Raw genomic sequence first — 16,795 nt, 5'->3', positions numbered from 1 at the left:
TTTGAGCAGGGGGCACATAACTTTCTGCTGTCTCATTCTGCATGTTTTACATTTCTGGAATCACTTTCATGCATGTTAAATTGTTTGCTCTTTGCTGCACATTCATTTTGAATTGAATTAATATGACTTGTCTGTCTGCTTGTCTGTTAATATCCTAATCTACTGTCACCTCCAGTATTTCTTACTGAAGCACAAATCTTCCCTGGTGGATCAGCACACTCAGTGAGGAATTCTCTGCTGCTAAAGTGAAGTTGGCCTTGCCCTTTCATTAGTTACCCCATAGCTTCATGGGCTGGGGTTTCTAACCAGCTTTTAATGGTTACTAGGCTTACCTAGTAGGGACGCGGGTGGCGCTGTGGGTTAAAGCCTCAGCACCTAGGACTTGCTGATCGAAAGGTTGGCGGTTCGAATCCCCGCGGCGGGGTGCGCTCCCGTCGTTCGGTCCCAGCGCCTGCCAACCTAGCAGTTTGAAAGCACCTCCGGGTGCAAGTAGATAAATAGGGACCGCTTACCAGCGGGAAGGTAAACAGCGTTCCGTGTGCTGCGCTGGCTCGCCAGATGCAGCTTGTCACGCTGGCCACGTGACCCAGAAGTGTCTGCGGACAGCGCTGGCTCCCGGCCTATAGAGTGAGATGAGCACACAACCCTAGAGTCTGGCAAGATTGGCCCGTACGGGCAGGGGTACCTTTACCTTTACCTTAGGCTTACCTAAAGCAGTTCAGATTGTTTAAAGGAGGTAATCAAACAAATAAATGCTTAGATTCTGTTTCAGGTTTATCGTTATTCTTTTAGCTCTCTGGTTCAGTTCCTCCACTCTGAATTCATATAGAAGAATATGTGCCTGTATAATTTGTGACCTGGCTTCCATACTTGTATCATAGTATGTCAAGTGCTTATTGTACTCCCAAGTGAGTTTTAATGAGCCCCCAGTGGGTCACTATGTAAGGCCGCATTTGGCTTGCTGGGTTGCAGGTTGTGCAGGCTTGGATTAAGACTGTTACATTTGCAAAGTAATTAGTGGTGTGTGTATACAGTGGTGGACAGGACTCATAATTAATTAAGCTATTTTCTTTCTTTCTTTTTATTTGGGTGGAAAATAGTGGATTCTCCCATTGTTAAATTCTTTTAAAACAAATTTTTTAAATATTTAACCTAAGAAGTTAATTTTTCCCCAAGATGCTATTGGCATGCACTAACCACATCTTCCAGATCTGTCAATCATATTTTTCCTACCGAGAGGACAACATTTCTTTTTAACTTGACTTACGCTGTAGAAACAGAAAACATTTAGCTTCTCTCTCTTTTTTTTTCTCCCCTCCCAACAGCGAAGGACAGCAAGCATAATGCCAGTATAAATATGTGGCATGGCTACATACAGAATACTGTGTACAGTTCTGGTCACCCCATCAAAACAAAAATAGGTAACTGAAAGTTAGAGGCAACCACATTACTACTCTTTACTATGTAGAAAGGATACAAGTTGGCGGTCTTTTAGGTGGGATGGGGAAGTAGTTGGGATGTGACAGTGTTTTATAAAATGATGAGTGGCTGGAAGTGGAAGGTAGACTTCTTTCAACACTAGAACTTGGGCATATTCCTTGAAGATGATTTTAAGTAAATTTAGGACTGCCAAAATCAAGTATACATTATATAATGCAGAATAGAGCTAAAAGATGGCCTCTGGTTTAGATAGCTTTTAAGAGGGGGATAAACAAAGCCTTTGTGAGAGACTTTCCCTAAGAATATTAGACATGATGTTTAAATGGAAACTGCAGATTCAGAGGCAGGATATACCTGAACATAAGAGTTGAAAGTGGCCCTTTACGCCAACTCTCTCCTCGATGCAGTAAATCCTGAGCTAGAGCACCCTCGCCTTTGCTTAAAGACTATCAGGGAATTATAGCTCTCTTCCACCCCCTTCCCAGCTACTGGTTCTGTTCTTGAACTGCTTGAACTATCAAGAAGTTTTTCATCATCTACCTTCCTCTCGCTTAAGTCCAGTAGATCTAGTCATAGCCCTCTCCTGTGTATTTGGAGAGTGCTATAATGGTCCCCACTCAGGCGTCTCTTCTCCAGGCTAAGCGCACCCAGTTTTTCAACCTTTCCTCATAGAACCTGTTTTCCATGCTGCTCACCATTCTTGCTGCCTTCCCCTGCACCAGTTGCAGTTTGCCTAGACTCTTCTTCAAATGTGGCACCCAGAACTGCACACAGTACAAATGGTATTCAGGCGTAGACTCAAGATTCCATTTAACTACATAGGCTTTGTTAAGCCCTACACCCCCACCCGAATACCTCACTTTTCGGTGAGAATAAAGCAGCAGATGCCTATTGTTTTTTTATTTCCTCCTTGTGACCAGAGGCATCTGGCTGACCGCTGCTGGAAATGTAATGCTGGATTTGACAGATGTTTGCATCATTCAGCCAACGCATAAACACTGGCTTACTTTGACTGTAAACCAGCACTTTTGGTTTGTTTCTCTCTAAACAAACCATGATGGCAAGCCAAAGTTTGTTCTTCTCTTGCTGATCATGGTTTGTTTGGGAGAAATAAACCATGAGTGTCGCTTCATATATTGCAGGGGTGGCCAGCTTCCAGGAGACTGCGATCTACTCACAGAATTAAAAACTGGCAGTGATCTACCCCCATTTTATTGGGGTTCAGGTCAAAGCTTTTTGGGGGGAGGGGGAAAGCCCCATTTTAGGGGGTTCGGGAGGCATAATTTGCTTAGCTTTGGGAGGGGGTGCGAAATGTTTTTACATTATTTTGGGGTCAAAGAAGAATTGCAGGGGGGAAAACAGCCTCCATTTATAAACTCTGTCTTCCGTTCTCCAACAATGGAAGGCGAGGGTACAGGGCTGGAAGGGGGCCAGCGATTGACTGCGATCGACCAAAACCTCGCAGAGATCGACCAGTAGATTGGACATTGGCAATAAGCCAAGGCAGTGGTCTGTTGCTCCAAATTCAAGGAAGGGCAGAGTGAAGCAGAACCAATTCAGCATGCTGCTATAAATTCACTTAGATAATCTGAGGAAATTTTACTTGTGGCCTGAAAATGGGCATTTTCTGCTATTGCCCCCTCACTGTGGAATTCCCTTCCCTCGGCCATACATGAAGCATCATCCATTAGTTGTTTCAGACACCTTGTGAAGACATTTCTTTTTATCCATGCTTTTCCTGACCCAACATGCTGCTTTAATGTTTTTTTAATTATACTGCTTCATAGTTTTAGTGTTGCTTTTGTGTATTCTTCTTACAGATTTTTAAATATTAGGAGATTTAAATATTAAGTGGATTTAAGTAGCGTGTCCCCATGGCAGCTTGAAAGCAAACCCATATATAAATGGTGGACATCAAATACAAATAACAGTAGAAATTACAAAAGATATGACAGCAAGCGGGCAGCAAACCAAGAACAAGCTAAAACCAGTAAAAAGAACCTAAATACTGTTCAAGGCCTATGAGAATAAGTCAGTCTTCACCTGTTGCCTAAAGGTGAATGAGTGTTTTGGGTGAATGAGTGTTTAGGGAGAGTTGCAGAGCTCAAGTACAACTTAAAAAAAAAGTCCTCTCTCAACGTAGGCACCTGCCTAATTTCTGAAGGTGGGATGGCAAAGGGCCTCTGAAGATTATCTCAGCTGACAAAAGGGAGAGAACAGTTCTTAACATGGCCCAGGCTGTTTAAGCTTTAAAGATTTGTTCGGGCTCACTGAAAAGATACTCACTTCCACCACATTTTCAGTGATCCCCAACACACCTGCAAAGTAAGATAGTATCCCTCACCTAGTAGGTTCATGGCTCATATAAGTTTGAATTAGTCTGAGATTTTGGTATATCAGCTCTCTAGCTTTTCTGGTCGGCTTACATCTCTAGGTTCTGACTTACTTGAAATGTTTCAGCTTGTTTTTTGGGGTGGGGGGGGGGGAGAAGAACGTTCCCTGTTGTAAAACTGTGGTTTTGTATGCTGCCGACCTGCTCACCTGCTGCTGTGCCCTTTGACTGTGGCGTTGCAGGAATGGCCAGCATTGACAGCAGCGCTCCAGAAACCACCTCGGACAGTTCTCCAACCCTCAGCAGGCGGCCTCTGCGGGGAGGATGGGCAGCCACTTCCTGGGGCAGAGGGCAGGACAGCGATAGCATCAGTAGCTCTTCCAGCGACTCCCTGGGCTCATCATCCTCCAGTGGAAGCAGGAGAGCTAGTGGAGGAGCACGTGCAAAGACGGTGGAGGTCGGCAGGTAAGAGCAGCTGTCTGTTTTCCAAAGTTGGGCATCTTTTCAGTATTTGGACCTCCCAAGCATGAGATTGTTGGATGAAGGGCAGTATATTTAATAAAATGAAATAAAAGGCTATCTTCATTAGAAATATATCACAAGGAGGTTTTTCACCCAGACCCTGCAATCATAATCTTTGTGCGCAGGGGGACCAAGGTGAATAAAAAAGTTTGGGGGGGGGCAGCAATGCCCACCAACTTTGGGAGGGTTGGTCCCCTCAAATACTTTCTTGGGGTGGATGAAGGGAGATGGGATCTCCAGGGAGGCTCACCTGGGGCCTTTGTTGCATATCTTTAGGTCCCTGGTGAAAACGTTCCTCTTCAACCAGGTGTTTGGCTGATTAACATTCTATGGCCTTTTCAATGTGTTTGAGGGATGGGGGTTACTGTTGTTGTTTCGTTTTTCTTTTATTATGTATTTTGTGTTCTCATTTTGTATTTTTATGTTCTGAACTGCCCTGTGATCTTTGGATGAAGGGTAATATAATAATAAGTTGGGAGTCTCAATGGGAGAGCCAGGCAGAATTAGACCTAGAAATTCAGCAAGTGAACTCACTGTTACTTTTTTGGCCGCGCTCATTTTGAAATTATAAATTAAACGAGTGCTTCTTTGATCACTGGGGACATATGACAAGAGCGAATAGTGAAGTATTCTCAGTAGCGGCCCAGTTCTTGCAGAGTTTCTTCTCTGGAGAGTCTGCAAAGTCTGAACATTTTATCTTTTGGAAAACCCACAATATGATGCCTTATCTGAGCTTCCTTTCTATGGTGGGTCTGCAAGTTTAGTCTTAAGTTCACTTCATACATATTTCACATTGTTCCTTTCAGGTATAAGGGCAGGCGTCCAGAGAGCCATGCTCCTCATGTCCCAAATCAACCCTCGGAAGCAGCTGCGCATTTCTATTTTGAGCTGGCCAAGACAGTTCTCATCAAGGCGGGTGGAAACAGCAGTACTTCCATTTTCACCCACCCATCCTCTAGTGGCGGCCACCAGGGTCCTCATCGCAACCTCCACCTCTGCGCCTTCGAGATTGGTCTCTATGCACTGGGGTTGCACAACTTTGTCTCTCCCAACTGGCTGTCTCGAACCTATTCCTCCCACGTCTCTTGGATTACAGGTAGGAACCAGGGTGCTCCAACCAGGTTTGGTTTTTAGGAATCCTTCCCCAGAGGGTGACCTTACTTAGCTACTAACTTTTAAGAACTCATGGCTAAATTTGCTAGTACAATCTGTATAGCTGAGTTTACAGTTTGGGAAACCTCTGGGTAATGCTTGACCAGAGAATCATGGCGCCAGAAGGGATCAGGTTGCCACAGTTGATTGCTGTTGATTGACACCAAGCCTTGCTTGCCAAGGAACAATCAGGACAGCACTTTAAGCCAGTCTGTCTCGTTTGCAGTTGTGTCTCTAAGTTCCCCACAACTGACATCATTGATGCTGTCAGGTGTGGTGCAGGTGAACATGGGTTTTGGGGGGGAAATGGCCTTGTGGGGCAAATTGGGATCTATATGCGAGACCTAATTTGGCCAGTGAGCTGGAGGTTCCCCACCCCTGTTCAAAATAGTTACATCTGTAGCCCTTTAGCAAATGTCTTCGGTGTCCTTTGCTTTTTGACACTAACATGAAAGGAAGTTTCCAAGCGCTACTACAAAACTCGTAGATTTTATATATAAATGTATTATTTTATCTGCTGTGGGGTTAATTAGCCAGGGAGAGACATGCAGCTTGCCCAGAGCCATCCCAAGAAACTCAGGAGTAAAAGGCAATTTAATTCTGGCTTTCCTGAATTTGGATGCATCAACTTTCTTTTAGGTTTAACTTTGTCTTGACTTTTTTTAATATATAGAAAGTGCTTAATCTCACAAGGATGCGGGTTTCTCTTACATCACTATATTGTGTTGCCTTTACCCTTCCTCTTCCCTGCTTTTGTTCCCCTTGTCAGCATTTTGAAAGAGGGTCTTTGTACATAGGAGCATGATCCCTAGTGCGTCCAAGTGTAAAATAGCTTGCAATCTTTGTACTTGTTATAAGCACTCAAGATAAATCCATATGTGGCTTTAACTAGGTAAGAATGAAATATGAAATATGAAATATGAGTTTAGAAGCCTTGATGGTCCACCACAGGAGCTTCCAACCTTTCTGTGCCCAGAGATACATAGGGAGTTTCCACAAATGGTGGTAGGTGCCACCACAAAATTGCTGAAACTTTGCCAGTCAGAAAATGTCTGCTGTGGCCTCTGGGAAGCAGCCCAGTATCTTGCCGCTTCCTTTTTCCTTTCAAAATGCTTTCCTGTCTTCCCTCCAGATTGCTCCCTTTTTGCTTGGGTGGCAAGATCAGCCTAGCAAGCTAGAGAATTTGTAAGAGGAAGTAGAAAGGAGCAATGCTTCACCCACTTCCTCTCTCAGATCTCTTCAGATCACTGCAAACAGGAGGAAAAAGACAACTCCTGGTGAAGGGGAGCAGTGGGGGAAGAGGTTTCATGGGTGTTTGGAGAGGCGTTCATTTGGTGCCATTGTGCCTATGGGGCACCACATTCAGAGCCCAGGGCTCAGCAGTTAGATGTTTGGCTAAGTAATTGGGAGACCTTTGAGTTCAGATCCCAGCAATGGTCTGGGCAAGTCGCATTTTCAGTTTCCCAGTTGAAAACTTGGAAATTTGATGAAGTTGGGAACCTGGGAAGCTGCAAAGGCAAACAAGGTAAAGATTAAAACAAAAAAAATTCCTTGCAGTAGCACCTTAAAGACCAACTAAGTTAGTTCTTGGTATGAGCTTTCGTGTGCATGCACACTTCTTCAGATGATGCACACGAAAGCTCATACCAAGAACTAACTTAGTTGGTCTTTAAGGTGCTACTGCAAGGAATTTTTTTTGTTTTGACTATGGCAGACCAACACGGCTACCCATCTGTAAGGTAAAGATTGTAACTTACTTTGCACATCATAAATAAGTATTTGCCCCTATTAATAGTGTTAAGATCTGTGTTTCACTCTGTTCACAGAGCTTACAAAACTCAAATCTAGCAGAGTGCTTGCTTTTCCACTAGTAGCATAAAGGTAAGCATCATAGATGGGGAAAAACTAATATAGAAGGGAGCTCTGGTAGATCCACTTGCACTACTGCAAATGGGTTTTTCTTTTTGCAGAGGCAGACTCCTGACAACTGGAGAACAGAAGTCACCTACAGACTATTGAGGCTCCTCTATATAAGGAGTTTATTGCTGAAAGGGTCTCTTTTGGTTAGCTTACCAATGCCAGGATATTTATATTACCAGAACTGCTTTTTGAGTGCTTGCTGTAATGACCTTAATATACATCTAAGCTTTAATGTATTTGTCGCAGCCTGTGTTTATTGCATTGCATTTCTCTCTAGCCGCACTCCTTACACCCCCCACCTCCATGTGTGTACCTGCCAATTCAGGATATTGCACTCTCATCCATGAAAGCCTATGCCACAATATGTGTATTGAGTCTTGTAGGCCCCTGAATACTTTGTTGTGCATCCTCTTTCCTCTGGTTTCTAGGGCAAGCCATGGAGATTGGCAGTGCAGCCTTGAACATCCTGGTGGAGTGCTGGGATGGGCACCTGACCCCTCCGGAGGTAGCGTCCCTGGCTGACAGGGCTTCCAGAGCTAGGGATTCCAACATGGTGCGAGCAGCCGCTGAGCTGGCATTGAGCTGCTTGCCACACGCCCACGCCTTGAACCCAAACGAGATCCAGAGAGCCCTGGTCCAGTGCAAGGAGCAGGTGAGCAATTCAGAGGTCTCTGTCGATGCTGTCAGGTGCAGTTGGGTTCGTCTGTTTCTTCTGTTTGCATTTAGTGTTGTCCGAGGTCTTTTAAAAAATTATTTAAAAAAACTGGACCCCCAAAATGCTAGAGAGATAAATGTTTTGGATTTTTAAAGTCAGGAGTTTGTCTCCAAAAGCTCCAAAGGAACAACTTAAATAACTCCCACTACTATAAGTTATTTTGTGGTATTCCAAAGTAAAATAAATTTATTTTGATCCACTACATTTTTTATATGGGTGCCCTTATATTTTCTCCATACACTCATCCAGTATTTTCTGTATTAGAATTTGGCCGTTAATGAAATATGGACCTTACACTTCAGTATAGGTCTTTCTGCTTTATAATGCAGCCATATGCACCTAGCTATTGTAACAGGCCTCCTGTGCATAAGCATCTGCAGGGATTTTTCTCAGGGAGGGTGAAAAGTGCATATTCCTAATACATTGATATACATATACAAATAACTAGCACCAGGGAGCTAGTTATCCATTTCTGGTAGATCTGCTGACTGAATGGTGATGAGACCTGGAGAGACCTGGCCTCTTAGAAATCAGCAGAACAGGTCTTACCCCTCTGTTGCTTTTCATGCTGTTCATTGACTTATTGACTTGGCACCCAGATGACATACACTGCCACTGCCACTCACACCTAAAAACCTCAGTCCTTTCAATTGGCTCTCAGCACCCACTTCAGCCATTAATTGCACTGCTTCCACAATCAACTTCACACATCACATTTTGCCCCCCCCCCAAAAAAAATCCCCATTCTAGGATAAAACACTAGGTTACACATTAAGGTTGTCATTCACACACTCACATGCCAACAAGATGGGTATAATTGGGTTACCTTGTCAGCCATCTAGTGATGTTTTGTACTAAATCAAATAAAACACACTCTTAGCCACATAGGTATAATAATGATAGATTTTATCTGCATAGACTGCAAGGATTTTTTTTAATGTTTACAAACTCAGGGGTGAAATCACTGTTTTTTTTGTTTTTTGCTTCTATGAAAGAAGATTAGAGAGAGAAAAACATGAACCTCCATCTTTGCTGTTATTTTTTGTTCCTGCTTACCTTTTACCAACTCACAGTTACAGTAAAAACCCGGATATCTGAAGGCCAGCAGGAAAGACTTAAAAAGGAACCAGATCTTTCTATATAGACATATATGGGACATGTCATTCTACCCTTCTATTTGCCTACTTGGTTAGGTCTGCTTTCTTAAATATCAGACAGCTATGACTTTCATTGGCTAAAAACACTGAAAGGCAGGAGCAAGTTAGTTTCCCACATGCACATTCTGCCTCATAACTTGGGTTCTCCAAGTGCTGGAGGGTTTTGTTTTTAAATAAAAGCTGGAGATCCAAGAAATACGACTCCTCCCTGCAGACACCCATGCTCCTGCAGATGCCATCTGGGGAGATGTGGGTGGCTATCAAAGAGGGACCCTTCTTGATGTGGCATCACACTTGTGGAATGCTCTTTCCAGACAGGGTTGGCTGACGCCTGTCTTAATGCCGTGTTTGTCCCAGGCAGAGTCTTTTTTATGTTATTTTACCAGGCTTCTATAAGGTTGACTGTTTGGTTCGGAGATGTTAGCTTGATTGCATTTACACTTTAATTGTAAATTGCAAAGGGCAGTATAAAACACCTTAAATCATCAGTACTTTTCCTAATATTACAGGATAATCTAATGCTGGAGAAGGCATGCTTGGCAGTAGAGGAGGCAGCCAAAGGAGGCGGTGTTTACCCTGAAGTCCTGTTTGAAGTTGCTCACCAGTGGTACTGGTTGTACGAACAAACTGTTGGCGGAACTCTTGCTCAGAGAGAGGGAGCCACAGGCTGCAGTGCAAGTGGAGCCCGGGCATCCTGCGAAGCGGTGCGTGGACTGGCAGATACCAGAGTGACGTCAGAACCCACCACAGTGACTGTCGCGGCTGCGGTGACAGCAGCAGCAACGGTGGTGCCCGTAATTTCGGTGGGGTCGACAATCTACCAGCAGCACACCATGGCGGGGCCAGCAATGGCCCATGCACACACCCAGGGTCTGCACCCTTATACAACACTCCAGACCCACATCCCTTGCAATCCTCAGTATATCGGGCACCCTATCCAGCACATGCCACGCCCAGCGGTCTTTCCTGTTCCTGGCTCAGCTTATCCCCAAGTAAGTTATCTTTTGTAGGGTAAGCATCTTGGGGGGGAACATCTTTTTCTGTCCTCCCTAGCGTTGTGGCTTAGGTGAATAGAAGGATGGCAAGCCGGATTATTTAGTTTTGCTGGTTTCAGTGTGGGACCATAACGAAAAGGGTGAAAGCACAGCACTAGGATGTGCCAAGGACGAAACTTGGGACCCTGTGCATGCAAATGGAAGCTGGAAAAAGCCCCTGTCCAAGCCCTTAGAGTCACTTCTAGTTAGGGGCAGTAATGGGTTAGAGGGACCAAAAGTCTGAATCTTTGTATAAAGATGTATTTTTTGTGGATATATATCTCATTGTTGCTCTCCCTGTTTGTGTCAGAATTATTAAATTTCTACTAATTTACAAATTGTTAGTATTTACTGATAAATCTCACATTTTCTCATGCCAGTTTATGGGGGTGGGGAGACTGCCTAAGATAGGCATAGTGGCTATTTTGTCTCCCGTCACATTCCTCCTCCTCGGAAGAATTTTGCTTAGAAGGGCCCACCGAGCATGGTGTGGGTTCTAGGCTTTCAGGAGTTGGGTTGGAAATGGAGTTCTCGGCACTAGATAGTTGGGTTGCTTGGAGGCCCCTCCTGAAAAACCCTGCCTTGTGTTTTGGGCGCAAGGCAGGGTTACCCTGTCCTCTTCCTTTGCAGGGTGTCCACCCAGCGTTCATTGGAGCACAGTACCCATACTCGGTCACTACCCCATCTTTGGCAGCTACAGCAGTGTCCTTCCCGGGAGTGCCTGTCCCATCCATGACGCAGATTGCTGTGCATCCATACCATGCTGAGACCGGGCTGTCTCTGTCTTCCAATGTAGCAAGTGAGTATTTCAGTCTTGCTGTGTCTTGCAGGAAATAGGCTCCTTTAGCATCCTAGCTGAATGGTGGTTCTAGTTTTGCTGAGGCTTATGGAGCTCACCTACTGTGACACAGGAATAGGGGTGCTTTTTTGTGCCACTGTGAACCCTGAGACATGTAGGTGTCTGACTTATGTGCAAGAGGAAATCTGCCTCAACAGAATCCCTAGTCATGATGTCATAAACCTTCATATTGTTCTGAAGCATATGAGGAAGGAAGATGGCAAGATGAACACAAGTGACTTTTTCTGTTAGGTTTCCTTGCAGGCTTGAGGGGGGCGGGACAACTGGTCTCTGCGCCTCTACAATGCAATCTCTGGGTGCATACAACATTTAAAAAAATTGTTAAGGGTTTCATTTATGCTTTAAAAAACAACCATATACACCATGTTTAAAATGAAAACATACTGCCAGCACAATCCCTTTATTCTCTTAGGAAATTATGAAAATTATGGAAACAGCGACTATTAGGTAGACTCCTTAGGCTACAAATGAGAAAGAGCCCTCCATGAATAATCCTTAAAACTTCTCAGGCTTGGGGGTAAACAGCTTTAAGCGGGACTTTCTTAAAATTGACCTGCAGTGGTCTGTAGCAGGTGGGGTGTTGGTCTACCAAACATGGTATAGCTATTACTAGGTTTCCAAAGATTGTGTCATGAAATTGCACATCTAAGGAAAGGGGTGGTTGGCCTGTGGATGCAATGACCCCTGTAAGAAAGTCTCTTGGTGTAGACTCAGTGTCCCCTTCACCCAATTACTGTCCCCTGACTGCTAGCTCCCCCCCCCCCCAAAAGTGCATGGAGTTGTAGGGAGAAGTTGGAAGAGTGGTTCTCTTTCAGTTCTATATTTTCCAAGGCTTGGATCAGCAGCTGATTGGCAAGCAGAGTGACTAAGAGGGTAGGAGGGAAAGGGCATTAGTCTGAGAGACTGGGCAGAAGAAAATGTGAGTAGCCTGCAGGGAAGAAGTGAGGCATCACAGGAGTCAGGAGCAAGAGAATGGAGTGCCAGGGAGGGAAGGCAAATGTGTAGCCAAGGTGAATGCAGTAAATAATAATAATAGTAATAATAATAATAATAATAATAATAATAATAATAATAATAATATTAATATCCTATTGAAATCACAGAATTTTTTAAGGGGGGGCCCTCCCTTCATCAAATCACCTCGACTGAACTATAAAAATCACTTGTGGTACTTTTTAAAGCTGCCATGACATAAAAATATGAATCTAAGGGATGGATCTTTATGGACCCTCATAATTTTCCATAGCCACCTTGAAATCATAGGTCACCTGTGTGATTTGTCGTCAACCTATGCTAGATCCATGAGGATCAATGTTTTTGTGTTACTAGCAAGCACTGGCTCTGAGATTTTTGACTGTGTAGTCTACCAGTATAAGCTTTAATTCGATAGTGATTGTTCAGGGGCCCTGTGTAAAATCATGCAAATTAAAGGCGATCTATTTCAGTCCTGCCGGATCTAACTTTTGCTTAGAAGGACTCGTTGGAAAAGTGACATTACGTGTGTGTCCAAGTGTGCACGTTTTCTGTCTGGTGGGGTGGGGAGAAACAGAGGGAGCAGTTCCTGCAGAGTACTCCCATAAAAATCCAATTGTGTCCCAGGGTCCCAAACAGTTGGTGTCGCTTATTTCATCTTCCCCAATTATTCTGCTGTTGGTGTAAAGACTGTCCTGATACATTACTTGCGGGCTTCCCCTTGTCTGCAAAGGGACACAATATTGTAATAAGGTTTGGCTCTTGGGAACTACATTAAAAAGCCTGCTCACAGAGAAGGCAAACAAGTGAGCCTTCTTTAGAATTTCTAGGACATGTACTGTATATAATACAGTTTGGGGCAAGACGTAGTTGGCTGAAGTCCTATAGCTGTTTGATGCCAATATTCCCCCCCTCCCCTTTATACTGTTGTTTGTTTTCTCCAGTAGGAAGTGTTCATGCAGGGTCTACATTCCCAGCGATTCAAGGGACTTCCTTGACGAGTCTATCTTCTCAGCCCAGCTCCCTTGTCACAGGAGGCTTTCCTTCTGAGGATGAGCAACACAGCCAGCCTGCAGGCAATCAAGGCATGCATCACCTCCACTCTGCCTACCGAGTTGGTAAGGACAGTTAATTGTGGCTCTTGCAACCCTCTCGCCTGCAATTCAGGACAGGGCTACCGTATGTGAAAATTGTGCCAAGGTCATTTGGGAAGGTGTGCTAATTCTCACGTGATGAAGTGGTTTTAGACTGTTGTTTGGTTTAGGCTGGAATGCATAGCCACAAGACTTACAAGCTGATCACAGAAGCTTGCAATGCATGAATCTTTTGAGGGGAATGCAAGTGGGTTTGGGGGATGGAATCACAGTGAGATGAGGTGTGCCAATCAGTAATGTGAGTACACCAGCTGTCAGCAGTCCTGAGGCAGAAATAATCTGTTGAGGAAAGACTTCTACAGTACTGAGAGGTTTATAGGATTGGGGTGAATGTTTAAATGGTCTTGGTGAGTAGATACATACATAAAGAGGGGGTTGTTTTTTTTTGCCAGGCCGGGGGCGGGGGAAGATGCATGTTACGAATCTAGTGTGGAGTGAGCCTTCAAATTGATTCAGAGAGATATGGAGTATGAGGATGGATGCTTGGTAGCGGAGATAGTCCCTTTTACCTATGTATAGTTGAGTCTCTGGCACATAATGCACAGCTAGTCCATGTTGTAGAAAACATGTCACACCCTTGAGGTTCTCCTTGAGGTTAGTGTCCTCTGGAGCTCAGAGTACTTGTGCCCTGAGTTGCTTCCTCTTGCCTTCCAAGTAAAATAATTGCAGGGCAGGGAGCTTGAGTTCAGTAGAAAACTGGGCATGGACGAAGCCAGCTTCCACATAATCAGGTCTAAGTGCCAGGGCCTCTGAGGATCACATTAAGAATATCAAGCTACCTCAATACCAGGAGCAAGGAGAGGATGGTAGAAACCAGTGGCTTAAAGATCTCTGCAACCCCACCCATGCTCTTGGCAATCAGGCTCAGGAATCTGGTCATATAATTGGACAGCTTGGCATTACACCTGGGTAGAAAAAACTGAGTCTCAAGTATTGATGGGCCCAAGCAAAGTATAGCTGTTGGGTGCATTCAGGATCTTCCTCAGGTACATCAGTCTCAAGGATGCCGGCAGCTTCTCTCCTTCATTATAGTGATAATTATCTGCCTCCTTTGTGTCCCTCATGATTAGTATGGCCAATGCTGAGACACTGACTGTGACAAAAAGCCAAGGGCTATCCAGTGTTTCTGGGGGTAAAGCAGAACAAGCCCTTCTGACTTTCAGCAGGCATGTTTTGTGCAGTTGGGAGTCTTTCATGGACCTATGCTCTGTGGGCACCACATGTACAGCCTTTATCTGAATTTCGGCACCTCATTCATAAGCATTCTGGTACCTTGCTGTGCCAGACAAGCATAGTTGAGTTACTGTCTTGAAGACGTTCTTGATTCTCGAGAACCCAAACTTTCATCAGGCTGACTCACCACTGTTGGCTGAAGATATTTTGCTGCCCAAAGTGGAGACCAAATGCCTCATTCTGCTGCATTGCAGGACTGGCACTGGGTCTCCCATGAAATGGGAGGAGAAACTATTGCAGGTGTCAATGGAGCAAAGCCCATGGTCATGGTGTGAGGTAACTGGGCTAGAAATGACATGGTGTGAGGTAACTGGGCTAGAAATGACAGGCTTGTAAGAATCAACCTTGTTCAATATGACCTCTTTTGAGTAGAAGACATGTGTAAGATAAGCCTTGATTACTGTTCCAAGGAGGGAGATGGAACTCCCCTTAACCTCTGCTTTATGATGAGCCCTCCAATCTCTAAGGTCTTGATACCAGATGCCCATCCTTGACTGCATTGGTTATGAGTGACTTGGTCATATTGAATGGTTCACACCCTGCTGGTGTTGCAGGGCTATTGAGAACTTTGGTTTTCAGGGCTGATAGTGGTGTTAAACTGTAATGTCCTGGATTAATTACAAAATGGATTATCTTGCAGATTCCTAGAAATCAAAGTTAGCCCCTTTTGGAATGCCTATAGAATGGATGTAACATAATTCCAACTGTGTTCTGAGGGTGGAGATCCAAAACAGCCTATGTGGTGTTATTTTGGGACACTGAACAAAATAAAATGTACACTGTCATATAAAATGGGGATTGGAGGAGGAATAAAGTTCCTAGTGGCTACTAGAAGGTGAATGGATGCGAAGAGTTTGCATATGTCAGTGATTTTTGTAAAGCTGTCTGTTTTTGCAAAAATAAAAATCTAAACACAAATGAACCAACCAACGATACTTCCTTTTTCATCTCCGCCTACTGCAGTCTAATAAAATCATAGTAATTACAAGAAAAGGAATTGATCACTGCATATATATATATATGGAACAAAGAATGTTAATTGGGGGACTCGGTCACTTATTTCTTAATTTTACTATGTTAACACAGCCTTCTGGGCTATCTTGATTATTCTTCAACCTTAACTAAGTTTCCCTCCTAAGTAGACTATACAGACACCTGTAGGGTTCTTGGGGTGTGAAGGAGGAGACACACAATGAAATGGAAAGGGAGCAGGGGTGAAGATCCATCATGTGTTCCCTCAATGCCGTTCAAAGCCTCCGCTTGTCAAGGCTCACAAGCAGTGCACAGTTTGCTTTCTATCTCTAGCACATAATCTCCTAAATTGGGAATTTGAAAGGGAGTCCAGCTAGGGTAGAGCGTGTTGCTCTCTGCCTTTTGCTTTGAAGGGAAGGTGAAGGCATGTCTTCCAGTCCTGGCTTTGGGCTGACATCCAAATCCTTGGGGCATAAGATATATCTGAGATGGAGCAAGTTGTTATCCTTTACCATTTAACACTCTGGTAAAATGTACTAGTCTAGGAAGTATCCCCCAGGGAGGTGGGCTTGTAAGATGTCCAGAATTTGGGGTCGGCCTGAAATGGTCTGGCTTGCCCTGGTCACAGTGTATCCCTCTGGCCTAGGTTTGTATTTACTTGCAGTTGGATTCCCAGTTGAAATTGATTGTCAGTGGAAACCTGGGCATTTTCAAAACTTATATAAGGAGAATCCAGACTGTCCTGAGTTGCTCTCCATATTGTGGTTGGTGTCCTTATCCATTCTATGACAGAATGATGTAGAGGAGGGGTTTGTGTCACTGGAGTCCCCTTGGAAATATTGTCTCCCTGTTTTGGCTGTTGTCACAGATATGAAAGAGTACAGGAGCAGAGGGGGAAGCCTAACACAGACCTGTTCAGAGAGTGTTGTTTTGCATAGGAACTGAGGGCATAACTGAATGGTGAATGTTGATGTCTGTGTTTAAACAAAATGAAAAATGAAAATAAAAAGTCCTGCTGGCTTTCTATTTGGTTTTTTTTTAAGCTGCTTTTGAAAGAGCAGAGGAAGATGTACATTTATGCTTCCCCCACCTGCTACTTCTCAGCTCCAGATCATTCTGCAAGCTGTCGCTTCGTCTTCTCCCAAATCCACAGGGCTTACAAATATTTCAACCTTTTTACCACCTTGCAAAGATAAGCAGAGACACCATTTGGCATAATTGCCATCTCCTAGCTCATTTCTATGAAATGGTTGCGAATGGGTGGGCACTGCCCCTCTTAAGTCTTGTGGGGCTTAACTTGGTTGTCTGAAATTTTGAATTTGCACTTCCCTGC

At 44.2% G+C, this 16,795-nt stretch overlaps 1 protein-coding gene across 7 annotated transcripts in view; it reads left to right on the top strand.

Annotated features, from left to right (window-relative positions):
• Positions 1 to 16,795, top strand: part of ZSWIM8 (zinc finger SWIM-type containing 8) — a 59,053-nt gene that overhangs the window by 39,376 nt on the left and 2,882 nt on the right. Inside the window, exons 18-24 of one of the 7 annotated variants that reach the window (XR_003706675.2) lie at positions 1,326 to 1,421; positions 4,015 to 4,237; positions 5,101 to 5,390; positions 7,795 to 8,018; positions 9,748 to 10,230; positions 10,877 to 11,071; positions 13,051 to 13,189. Coding sequence is in view for 5 of the 7 variants with exons in the window: in XM_028729039.2 (XP_028584872.2) it covers positions 1,326 to 1,421; positions 4,015 to 4,237; positions 5,101 to 5,390; positions 7,795 to 8,018; positions 9,748 to 10,230; positions 10,873 to 11,071; positions 13,048 to 13,221 (1,689 nt within the window). In the remaining 2 variants the exon portion in view is untranslated. Of the gene's footprint in view, positions 1 to 1,325; positions 1,422 to 4,014; positions 4,238 to 5,100; positions 5,391 to 7,794; positions 8,019 to 9,747; positions 10,231 to 10,872; positions 11,072 to 13,047; positions 13,222 to 16,795 lie in introns of those variants that run through there. The other 6 variants (XR_003706674.2, XM_028729040.2, XM_028729041.2 and 3 more) reach the window with 6 other exon arrangements.

Source organism: Podarcis muralis, chromosome 6, assembly GCF_964188315.1.
Source record: "Podarcis muralis chromosome 6, rPodMur119.hap1.1, whole genome shotgun sequence".
NCBI lineage: Eukaryota > Metazoa > Chordata > Lepidosauria > Squamata > Lacertidae > Podarcis > Podarcis muralis.
The sequence above is the reverse complement of the archived record's forward strand: the minus strand, read 5'-3'. Positions and strand labels throughout refer to the sequence as shown.